Source organism: Zootermopsis nevadensis, unplaced genomic scaffold (assembly GCF_977971745.1).
Source record: "Zootermopsis nevadensis isolate Lab colony 2312 unplaced genomic scaffold, Znev_1.0 Znev_ptg000028l, whole genome shotgun sequence".
Classification (NCBI taxonomy): domain Eukaryota; kingdom Metazoa; phylum Arthropoda; class Insecta; order Blattodea; family Termopsidae; genus Zootermopsis; species Zootermopsis nevadensis.
Window position 1 is genome coordinate 4,231,218 of NW_028259160.1, and position 13,733 is coordinate 4,244,950.

General features: G+C 32.0%; 1 protein-coding gene across 1 annotated transcript; it reads right to left on the reverse strand.

Annotated features, from left to right (window-relative positions):
* Window positions 1-1,686: 1,686 nt before the first annotated feature.
* LOC147872327 (longitudinals lacking protein, isoforms A/B/D/L-like) lies at window positions 1,687-8,606 on the reverse strand. Its single transcript, XM_087357032.1, has 3 exons — window positions 8,363-8,606; window positions 2,290-2,361; window positions 1,687-1,934 (listed from the first exon to the last, which is right to left on the reverse strand). Exons 1-3 carry the CDS (start codon window positions 8,604-8,606, stop codon window positions 1,687-1,689), a joined length of 564 nt encoding a protein of 187 aa, XP_087213158.1.
* Window positions 8,607-13,733: the final 5,127 nt, after the last annotated feature.

Here is a 13,733-nt window from a genome sequence, read left to right on the forward strand (position 1 = left end):
ACATTCCATAGCACCAGTGCATTTAACTGATTATATTACAGGAATAATATTTCATTCTATAAAACAGTTTTACATTTATGAGAAATCAATTTGTAAATAAATGAGTCTTTAAATGTGAAAGAAAGGAAACATCAAGTTTATATACATAGTATCCATCATTCTAAAACAGTTTTCAGAGAATCGATTAGCATTCCAATAGACCTGTATCCATTAATAAAATTACATGCATGAACTACAATATCAATTTCAATGGCAATGACCCTTTTTTAAACAAAACTATTTTGATGGCAGTGTTAGAATTTTATTTCTAGTGTAAGCCAATGTAAAGACTACTGCCTTCCACTACAGGCCATTAGAGCTATGACAATTAAATTGTAAAACTGTATTTTCTGTCTCAGAATCCTATACACATTTCTTAGCTATACATTATTTCTGAAAATATACAGGAATTAAGAAAATTGTATTTTTGTTACAGAGCCTTTCCGGGCTACAAAATATTTTAAAAGTGTCAGGTTAAGAAAGATGTTAATAATGAAATTCTACAGTACAAATATGGCAAAGAGAACCATGAATTTTCAATTTTCATATACCCCACATCAGTTAAATGTTTCACCTTGTGCCTACTTATAAAGTAAACTATCATATAATTCAATTTCTATTAAATGAATATTGTAACTCCAGTGTAAACACAAAATGGCCACAGTTGTATAACTTCAAGAATGCAATTATTAATTTCCAGAGCATAATTACACAGACACACACACACACACACACACACACACACACTAAAAGAAATGGGAATTTTAAGCAAGCAGTTTCACACTAAATAAAATCCATCCTAAAATCATATTTATTTCATAAAATACAATATAAATGTATATCACAGACAAAATACTGTAACCTGAACTGTATCATGAAATATAATACTGAAATACAGCAGGATAGAATAGAATACAATTAAGAAAGCTCAAGAAAAATACACTGTAAGATGTCCACTGAAGAAAAACAGTAAATTTGATGACCTGTGAGAGTTCAATACATAATGACCTAATTTTATCAACAATACATGGACATGGATATTATTATTATCATTACTTTCTTATTTTACTATATTTATTCTTGTGCTGTATCTGTAATTAGCCTTCTGGCTGTTGATGCAGCACTCTAATAATAAAGAACTGAACTGAATTATAATTATCATTTGTGTTGTAATTGTGAATATAATTATCATCATCATCAATATTATTCTTATAAAATTAGATTTTTTATGATGTTAAGAACTTACATTAGATATTTTGAAAAAAAAGATGAATTTACTGAACAACACAAGGAACTTTGTACTCATGAAACAATATAACCTGTAGTCACTATAAAAATAGTAGTATTAAATGAAAACCAATATTCTGTATGCCTTAAACCCTTGAAGGTCTCTCTAAATGGTATCCTACATGCCTTGCAGTTACATTTAAATGGCAAGTATCCAGCATATCATATATGTAACTCTTTGGACGAGGCAACTAACCATGTCTTGGAGATGATGTCAGTCAGCTATGGGTTAAACTCAAATATGGAAGAGCAATAAAATATTAATGCTCAGTTAAAACTAGGTGACAATGGAGCATATTGCTCCACAGTTTCAGGACATTTATTACAGACAAACCTTTTGAATAGACTACAGTTCTATTCCTAATAGCAAACAGAGGAATTGGCACTGGATTCTAATTTATGCAAGTGCCTCACATGTTTCACAACATTTACTTTCTGTTTGGCCCGATAGTCACAGAAAGGGCATTGGAACATAGCAGGCTTTCCACACTCATAGTGAACATGCCTCCACAGGGAGCGGTACCGAAGGTAAACTCTCCCACAGTCATTGCATTGGAAGACCTTTTCTCGGTGTGCTGTTGATTTTTCATCATGGGACCAGCTCCACGCTGCAAATATAATAAATATACATACCAAAATTCAACTAGTCAAATCCAGAGAAACAACATCCATAAATATTATATGTGTTTCATATTATTAATATAATACAGGAAATAAAATTAAAATGGAAAAACTGCAAATCTGTTTTTCTAACAGTTCAAATATCACTAATTAATGGGTTTAAAGTCAACTCATATGATCTGTAAAAAAGTGACACAAATTAAACTCCAAAACTAAAGTCAGCCTAAATGTTGATAGTGGCATTTCCTTCATATCATATATAATGGATATGCCACCATGACTTTCTCTTACGTAATTAAGATAGTGAGCAACACTTCCTCCATACCAGATACAAATCTATACCACCATTTTTGCGATCTGCCAAAGTTTCCTGACTGATTATACTGATCCTAAATGGTGGAGACACAGACAGTTCTGAAATGAAAAATCATTCCATACTGCTATAGCTGTTCACACCAGAATACTTTACAGCAAGGATATAATGCTTTGGGATCCATGCATTATCGGCAACCCAACTTCAAATTAAACATCAGATCCTACACAATATAACAATTTATAATTATAATAATACATAGGACATACATTAATATTTCACCTGACTTTAATGGTTGTTAAATATTTTCAGTGTTCGTGAGGCCAAATGGCATGACAATGCAAAATAGCATGTTTAATAGGCACTAATCCTAATTCAACTAAAAAAAAAAAAAGAGAGAAAACTTGTTTGATGAATGTTGGGGCAGTCTCATTCAACAGTGTCCTAACATGTGTTTGGAGAAATGTTTGTGGCAAAAGACGCCAAGTTAAAAATTCTGGAGACAGATCTGAGGGCTTCAGATGTAGGAATGTATGTTACTATTAAAATAAATCAATTATATATTATCACTACACAGCAGATTTTATTCCTAATAAATAAATTAAACTAATTTGAAAAGGAAATAAAAATTAATAATTTATATTAAATTCTTATCCAAACAAAATATCCTACTTGTGAATATTAATCAATGGAATCCCAATTACAGCATCTTCTTGGTCTTCGTATTATTCTTTGCTCTATATGCTTATAACCAATGTATTCTCAGCTACCTGGTCTTTAATCATCTACATGGTGTTTCCATAGCATAATCTCTTTCACTGTACACATTATACTTATATGTCAAATAAGAATTAAAATACAAAGTATTCAACATATACAGAATGTAATTAAAAGTCTGGCTCAAACGTAAGAGACACCTGTACACATCAAACAACAGAAAAAGTTCAAAACAATGTGGATTTGAAAAAATCTTCTTCCAGGTTACAGCCATCTTGTACTTACTGAAATTATGTAGCTTCCCCTTCTTGCTCAGTGTAAAAACATCTTCAAAATGCTTATTTAAAAGCTACCACTTTGGAAGACTTTTCCAGCAGAGGCACCTAGCCTCTTACTGATGAAAGAGATGTACATCTGCCATTTCTTGGAATGAATAAACAATCATTTTCAGGAAACACCTGGCATGAACTGACTAGATATTCAACATGAACACAGCTACATTGTTAAAAAGAGCATACATAACAAACTTTTATAGTGTAAGACTTGAGGTTTTCACAGCGGTGAGTATGAAGATTTCTGTCTTCTGGGTTGTTGCGCTATGAATTCATCGCCCTGATGACGGAGGCAGTATGCCCTCTGAAACGTTGGTTAACATCGACCAGACTACACAGCGCAACAACCCAGAAGACAGAAATCTTCAAGCTTTTATAGAATTGCCATTTGGTTATTAATAAAAAAATACTGTTTCGAGAGCACAGATCCACAATTTAGACCTTGTAAATTAAATCACTAATGCATTGGTAGTGTTAGTATAACACCAATAGTTTTCTGACTGTGCCATGTAACCTTGGCATCAAACCACTCTCTTACTCTCTTGCGCCCCCAATGCCTGACACTGGTCTGAGTACAGAGGAGAAGCAACCTACTATGTTGCACTGGAAATTTTGGAAATTAATGGATGACCATAACTTGGAAAGGAATCCTTTCTGCATCCATGTTCATATGTGATCTCTTTACTTTTTTGGTGTGCAGAATACACCCTTAAATTTGCATGAGAGTTTACATCCAAATCCTATGAATTATGTAAAGGGAAAACTAAAACTATGATTATGTTTTGCTTGAAAACATATGATGATGCAATTTAAACACACACGAACCCAAACATTACCAAATATTACATGCTCAAAGCAGGTACATCCTAAGTACCAGTTATATGCATTATTACAGTGTCAATACAATCAGTATAATCACTATCAATATTAATGATGATATACCAGTCAGTTTCAGATTCCTTATTCTTGATCTTCAAAATTAAATATTATACAGAAAAAAATTAAGAATTATAGCTGTGTAATTTAAATTATTAATGAAGAGTAAAGAAACAAACAGAATAATCTGAGTAACACTGAAATGTATATATAAACAAATTATGTACTGTGCAGATATCTAACTTAATGTAATACATTGCTTATGGTGTTTAGACCAGTTATATTCACCATGCTACCTACAATGCAGGTCACATTTGATTTTTATGTGGGCCTCAATATGAAAGTTTAACTATAAATACAATGCTTTTGTTTGGTCTCTGGGATGAGGTATTTTAAAATGTAAAGTAAAAATGTCATAATCAGAGTAAAAACATGTTGTGGCATTAACACACAGTTCTAATAATCATGAACAGAGTTTCTTTTGGAGCATTTCTAGTATTATTTAATGTAAATTTAAACAACTATAGTATGTGGCTTAACATAAAGCAGTTAGTATAAATTATTAGCCCTCACTCTGTCTTTAATTAGCATCAATGGTGATCACTGATTTTTCCTGAGGTAAGAAATATCAGTTCTTTTACATAAGAAACATGTTCATAAATCATTTTTTAATAATTTAGGATGTTAGTTTCTCTGGATGGTGTTTGCGAATATGCACTGCTAGATTTCCCCGCTGCTTAGCACGATATGAACACCAAGAACACCGGTGTAAGGGTTCTTTTCCACCGCACTCCACCAGCTGATGTCTATTCAATGTACTCTTCCAACGGTATTGCTTGCCACAGTCTTGACAACTGTACAGCTTCATGGAAATGTGTCTTCTTTTATGTTGCTTTACCGCTGACATCATATTCATGCGAATAATCTGATCCCAGGACTGCCATTTTTGTAATGGTGAAGGCCATGACATGGTTACTGCAAAAGAAAACAAATATGTCAAGATAATATAAAAGCCATCTGCTTGAAAAAGGACAACTATTCAGGAAGTAGTTGGGAAGAAGCCGGTAATCTAGTTTGAAGGTCACTATTATGATAAATTTTACTTCCATGTTTCCTAACTTTCATGGTAAGGCACTATTTATATGGACAGCATTTCACTTACTTTAATTATACCACAATACACCTGCCTGAACACTTTCAAAAAATTAATGAACTGCAGTGGAAAGTTAATCAGTATGTTTGATCTTAAATCATAAATACAAAATAATACAAGCAGTGAGAAGTACAAACATTTATTCACATAAAACTAATGCCTTTCCGGACATTATTATTTAAGATTCTATTTGTTTTTAAATTCATATATAGAAGAACTTTATAAATAGTAGACATTATAATCCCCATTGCTGCAATTAACATTAGGGCTCCAAACAACTAGATTTTGTAGTTTGTAATACCATTCACAATGCTGACAGATTTGTTTGTAATATGTCATCATGCAAGATTAGAATTATTTATTAGTAATAAACATAAAACTCCAATATTTCATGTGACCAATAAGTCATCAATCTCCATCTTGTTAAATATGTTCCTTATTAAAATTTACATGTCTTTCAAAAATGATTCACCATACAAAATTTTAGAACTCTAAACTAAACTACTGTTGTTCTTAGCTCACAAGTTTGAACACTGAAGCAGGGCTACTGAATGCTTACCATCTGACACAGCTTTTGAAAAGGCTTTATTCCTGGAAGGTTCTTTCTAAGGTAAACTGATGCTCATGACAGTAAGTGCATGTTCAAGTGAAGATACATTCCAACCATATTCTACATGAATTTTTAACACAGTGTGTTAAAGCCAGGTACTGCTTCATCAATATACACCGGAGGACTGTAAAAGCACACATCTTACATTAGAGTGAGTTTCGTCTTTGGCTTTGCAATGTGTCCATGAGTCAAGCTCAATATTAGCACACAATGGGTTAAATGAAAATAAGAAACAAAACGTCTTTGTTTAGCATTCTTCTTATCAAAATAATTGCATTGATACTCACAGCCAAAAAATATTGTGAATTACATGATAAAAATAAATTTTAAATTGAAAAAGAAATTAGGAGTGTGTGGTCAAGGTTGATTTTAATAAACCCAAAAAAAAATAAAAATAACACAGTTCATTCAGATCAAGATATAATGTAGTAATCCAAGAAATGTGAGACACAAAAGTTGGTAAAGCCTATTATAAGATTATACATCTTATCTTGATGGAGTACACAGTTAATAAATTTTACAGGATTGACAACATAAATAAAGAAGTCTGTACTGAAATAATACAGTATGCAGTCAACACATTTTAGTGTCTGATAGACAAAATTTTGTTGTATCATTATAAGAACAATTATGACACCATTTTCACACCTCACAAACTGTAACCATAATAATGCATTATATTAAAAGATAGTAAAGTAAAATCTATAATAAATGAACCAAAACAATGAGACATTTAAAACTGGCACAGATCTTAGAACAGCACAGCAATGGAGCTTGCACAAACACAGTTACATGGAATACTGTATAATTTAATCTGAGTCTGTCTGTTCCTGGCTGAAATGAGACTCTTTACTTATCATTTAGTCCTATTAAATAAAACTGCAGTCACAGAATCCTAATTAAGGGCCAAAGCAGCCTTAAGCATTTATCAATCTGTTACTAAAATCAGGTTTTAAAATTTAATATATCACTTAGAAGTTCTAACCCTATCAGTCTACATTTGTATGGTGCTTGAAAATTTCAGTGAAGAAATATGTACTATTAATTCTCAATGTTCATGGTGGGTATACAACAGAAATTGCATGTTACCATCAAAATATAACCAACACAAAAGTGTTCCTTTCATTAAAAACAATCACACAAAAAGTCAAGACAGTAGCAGGACATGTGTCCTGTAAACTTAGTGTTAACAAATGACTTTCCCTAAGTACATCAAATCCTACAGCCTTTTTAACCATAATATTACATAAATATTATAAATCTTTGTAATTCAATAATGAAAAAAAGTTATGTAAAAGTTTATTACTACAGCTAGATAAATCTGTCAAGGGAAGTTTTCAATATGTTTTTAATCAGTAATTCCAGGTACAATGTATTCCTCTAACTTCAAATAAGAACAAAAACAAATTAAGCAACATTCATATTGTATACAATAACACAGAAGATCATTGTCTGCATGATAGCATAATGATACAATATTCAAGAGGATGGACTTGAACTGCTAAAGCTGCATGTCACAGATCACTCTGGGTTTTATAGACTTCTTCAGCACTTTCTGATAGAGTGCCAGTGTACAACCATTTGTTTTCCACAGTTCACCATTCATCCCATCATACTGCCATTAATGGTCTCCAGAAAATTGATAAAATCCTGAATTATAGAATCAGATCACTAAGCATCACTTATAGCAATATTGCACAGCTATGTTCATTTTCTCAGTGTGTAAATCATAAATTAGTGATTTCTATTTATATCAAAGGAAGAATGATATTCAACAGTCCACCATGCTCATTTAATCTTTATTATGCTTTTGTATCAAAATGGTATTTATTTTTAAGAAGAGCCAACAAATATAAAATCATTTTATGACTATCAAAAAGAGAAAAATTATTCTTTCAAGTGCTAGGAAATGAACACTATGAAAGAATTTATTAATAATGGTAATTTTCTAGCAATGTTGTTACAAGTTATTTAGTTTTGTTTCAATATTACTTTGGAAATCAATTATTTGACATTATTGTCTCCTATTAAAATATTAACTGATTTAGCTGGCATTAAAAAGAATTGAGTCTAGGACTCCTGTACATATGACAAACATGCTAAAACGTATTGTATTTTAACATAATGTAGGAATAATTAACATCATAAATGAAGAATTCAAAATGCACTAGACCAGATGCAATTAAAATACAGTTCCATAACAAATTGTAAATTACAAAGAACTTATAATTTTATTGTATATGTTAGTGAGGTTAAAGGGAGATAAAACTGTTCTGAACTTTGACAAACCAGTGGTTCTTCCAGTTAATGAATTTAACAAAATGTCAATTAATCAAATTAAGAACACATATTGGTCTTTCATAAACTAGGTGCATAGTGAGGATGCAATTTCTTTATATGTGTATTGAGGTTACTCTTCTGTGTTGATCGATGAGGGCAGTATGGACACTGAAACTGAGGTTCTTTTCCACATTCAAATCGTCTGTGACTCTTCATATTTTTCTTCCAGCGATACACTTTCCCACAATCTGGGCATGGATAAAGTCCAGGGCAGCTAGCATTATGTTGATCTGATAACCTATGTGATGCTGGAGGTTGATGAAAACTATTTATTGCTTGCTGAATATAGGCAGCATCACCTGATGATACTACATTCATACCAGATGTGGGATGATAGAAGTTCAAATCTGGAAAGGTAATATTTCTGTTATCTGAACTGACACGTTTTTAAACTTCTAGCTACAATACAATACATTTACTCTAACTACCAAATAGAGATAACAATCAATAGCAAAACATATTCTACTGAGCTATTAGCCTGAGAAATATTTTAACTTTTCAAAATGAGGAAGCAATTAAGAAAGCTATAATTTTTTTGTTGCAGATAATTTTTAAGAGTAACAAAACCATATTCCACAAAATCTACAGCAAAAAACTTTACATTACATTGCATTATATTATATTATATTATATTGTATTACTAGAAACAGCACAAAAATTACTGTACACTCTTGTTAAATCAGTCAACTTGACCTAACAAGCTTCTACTCGATGATAACCACACAAGTGAACAAAATATGTTGTTGACTTTATAATGTTAAATACATAATTGAATTGTTTGGCATATAGTGGGACAGCTCTTTTTTTTTACAGTTTATTTAAACTTATCCTTATCTGACATACAAAATGAGTAATCAGTTTTTGCTTACGATTTTAACAGAAATTTAGGCAGTTTAAAGGTTATGCATGTTCAACCACATACATTTGTGCATAAAATGTAATTTATCTTTAAGTTTTGCTTCTTAAGGCAATAAATATGAGAGAAGAGAGTAATATGGAAGGATAAGCCAACAGAAAATATTGCAAGAAAAATTATTTTATTGAGAAATATATAATGTACTTATCAATGCTCATAATTTCATAAATAAAAGTTAAGTTAATCAAAATAGGAACTGACATAGGTTTTCTTCACAATGGAATTCCTTTCGTTTGGTAGTTCAAACACAAATCCAAAAAATCATAACATAGAAGAGGTACAACGTTGAGAACACTGCACAAACCACAGAAAATAAAGTGTTTGTTAACACATAATAATATTTTGCCACATGGAAGGTTGTGTATACAAATGATATGAAGAAGGAGAGAGGTAATACACACAGTAAAAATCCAAAGAGGTGCCTGTATGATCTGGATTCAAAACAAATGACTTGTCACAGACAAATCCACAGTGTATTTTACAAAAGACATACAAAGAGTAAACTACTACAAACTGAAATTACAAAACACCATAAATGCTATAAGTAACCCATTTACATTATGTATATGAAAACTGCGAGACAGCACAGCAATATCAGTAAAAGTCAATGGCTTTGAACTACAGAGTTGTAGTTCAATTCCTGGCAGGGGCAGATATTTTTTTCTTTGGCACCACATTCAGATCTCTTCTAGGGACCACTCATCCTGGAAATATTGACTGTAGCATGAAGCTGGCCACACATTAACTACTGCTGAGGTCTATAATGTGCTAATTTAAAAATGCAGAGATCAAAATAAAAATGCAATTTTCATTTTTTAAATATGAATTTTTACTTTTTATTTTGTATCGGTATAAAACTTGATCTTTTACCTTACAAGAAGAAGAGAGATTGTGGGTGTTTAATAACAGGTTGCTGGGGAGAATGTTTAAACTTGAAAGTAACAGGAGAGTTGGAAGATTATATAAACAGAATCTTTTAAACAGTATACATACTTCTTCAAATTGCATTAGAATCATCATATAAAGGAGGATGACACATATAGAACACATCGTAGAGGCAAACTTTTGGTCAGAAAAGCTGAAAGTAAGGACTAGTCAGGAGACCCAGATGACACTCAGAAGAATAGGGTACAGCTGCAGGTTCATGTGAAAATGTTAATGAACTTACAGGTAGCATAAAATGAGACAAACTACTTAACAGCTAAGTGATTATTACCTCGTCAAGGAGCATTTTCCTCCAGGGTGATAATTACCTCTTTTGGTACCTATCCTCATTTATGAGAATAAACACAATATTACTAAATGTTTAAGACTATAAAATCACCAAAAAGTTTCATATTTCACCTCTCTTAACAGTATTCATCTCTGAACAAAACAGCATTATTTTTTATTCTTGAATGCAATACTCCACTACCATCTAGTGTAAATTACTTAAGTTCCTTATGCTCAAACAAATGTAATGTAAGCCAGGATAGGAAATGACATGAACCTTTAAACTGATTATGAAATATATCCTAAGTAACACGAATCAGAAATAACTGCATTCTGAATATCCTGCATTGCATTTTTGAAATGTAACATGTTTTGCTTTTGAAAAACTTTCTGTTAGAATTTAAAGCATTATGGGTATTGGGGAGTATGTAATGATGCATAGTTTGTTTCCTAAAGGATACTTAATAAACACAAACTAGTTTTTTTTATCGTGGTGCAGCATAGAACTATGTAACTACGAAACAATAACCCTAGACACTGGCTTTCAGAGTTACTGTGCATGTACTCACACAGAGGTGACATTATTTTGTAAATTACTTTCACTGTGTAATAACTTAGACTCTTGCCTCTGGATGACAATTCCTAATATGTTTTCGTAAGTTACATTTCAGTTTTGTCTTCTTGTAACAATATGGACACTGAAACTGTGGTTCCTTGCCACATTCCTCTCGTCTGTGACGGGTCAATGAAGTCTTCCAAGTGTAAATGTTCCCACAATCTGGACATGGAAAGTTACCAACGTCTGAAGATGAGCCATCTATTAAACTATGATGGGAAGAGACAGTCTGAGACTTAAAGTTCAAAACTGCATGGTTCTTCATGTAATCAGTCCATAGTGATGAGGTGAAAGACTTATCTTGGTGTAAGCATTGTTTGCCTGTGGAAACAAACAATCATTTCAGTTATTAAATGTCAGCAATATTTCCAAATTCATGAACAATGAACTTGTACATCATTCTTCAAACACAAGTACATTGAACACATTTCACATAGCACTTCATAATCTTTTCCACAACCAATTAAATGTATTTTGATGCTTTTAGACTTTAAATGCACTACTTTAGGATGTTACACATACTTTGTGTGTGTGTGTGTGTGCTCACACGCACATGTGTAGTCGTGGTGGTGGTGGAGTAAAATTATTGTATTTTATTGCATGAAATAAGGCAATGGGTTATGCATTAATCAACTGTTATATGATATTCTTGTAACACATTCAGCTTCATACCACTGGTTAAGTTAAATATAACAGTCTTGATGATGGAAGAAACAATATACAAAAATACATTATGAATAAAATTAAATTGGGCAGCACCAGTGCTTTGTTTAAACTGCACATAAAATTTTTTTATCTGCTTGGATCTTAAATGTGTCATGTCAAAAACTAAGCTTATGCCAAAACAAAACTCTACAAAAACTGCAGTCACACAAAACCTTATAAGTCCTGATTATGAATTAAGGAACCAACACTGCATATGGTTTTGTTTCTGTTATAGTACATGTTCTATAATTGCTACACAAACAGTCACTATATAAATGCATGGCCTTCCTTATCATGCAGTTTAAAATTCAATACAGCGGACTTATCATTTGCCGAGAAATAACCTTCAATACACAAGACTTGCACCTTCAGCAAAACAATAAACTTAAATGTCATGAGAAAAGTGACCAACTATTTTCCGGCCAAGAATTTACTGCTATGAACAGATTCCTCTGTCGGGTACACAGCACTCAGTCCACAGACAAATTACATACCTAGTAATTACAGTTAATATGGATGGCCAAATCTTCCAATGTACTGCTAAAAACCATACAGTGTCACTGTATGGAGAGTCATTACAAAATACCTAAAGTTCATGAGGTTTCCTTACATCTAACTAGTTGACAGTGGCATCACTGCCAAGCAAGCAGCACAGAAAATGGATTAATAAATAAATACAATGCTATGTTCAAAAAAATCAAATTCTCTAATGACTAAGTTACGTTTGATAAGGTAATTGTGCATGAAAGTTTTTGATGTGTTTCTTCAGATTGCATTTCAGCTTGGTTCAACTTGGACAGAATGGACACTGGAAATGAGGTTCTCTTCCATACTCTTCTCACTGATGTCATCCACCTCATTCATTACACACAAAATCCTCCAACTACATACTGACTGACAAGTAAAATCTCTTGGAACACTACCATGTATGGGTTCCCAATGGTGATACATTTTCAGGTTGACAGATGTTCTTGAAAGGAGAACAAGAGACCTCAGTAAGGAAATAATTAAAAACTGAGCTTTGGTGAAACAACAGAATTAAATTTTATTCTAACTGTATCATTACCTTCTTTTTTAGGCTGGTGCTTTAGGTGAGAAACAATTATTTTTTAACTTACACATAGATGATAATGTATAATTATGCAGATGGACAGATGAAGAGTAAGAACAGAGTAACAGTGATGGAGTAAAATTAATGCTTCTATGTAAAATAATATCTGCAGTACTAATTAGTTTATCAACATTAAATACATATTTGCAACAAATAAAGAACAAAGCTGTATGTACCCATACATAAATAAACACAAATATCTACACCACTGAAGTCTGACAATTAAATAACTAGACTGGAGTTTCTGGGCATCAAATGCCAACACTTGAGTTGTGCAAGTTGAATAATGAGACAAAAGTTGAGATCTACCAACTTTTTGTGGCTAAATGGTTTATTGACAGTGTTCTGTATTTTTATAAAGAGATATGGATCATAAATTATTATAATCAACCTTAAATATTTATTGAAACTGGATAAAAATATTGATGTTCACAAAATGTTTTACGCATTTGGTTTTCCTTTCTACCAAGATACCATCAGAATAAATATTTACAAAAAATATGCTGACAAATGAAGGATATAAAACTCTGTATTTCAAACTGAACCACACACCTGCATATTTTCCTCAGCTTTACTTTGGGATGATATCATCATTCAGAAGAGTAATATTGCATTATTACTGTACAGATTTCTTCGGTTAAGCACATACATGGATGCATTGCATTTATATAAAAAACTTATTAAACAACATATGACAAACTAAAATTATAAACTGAAAAGTAACAATAGTTATGAAAAAGATAGTAATGTTCATACTTCAAAAGAGATGGTATGAGGAATTCTGTGAAACTTGCAATGGGAGTGAAGTCTCAAATGGTACCTTATGAGGTCTCAGATCTTTCATTCTGAGTTGCCTGTGCAAGAATAGAAGTATTACATTTGTTA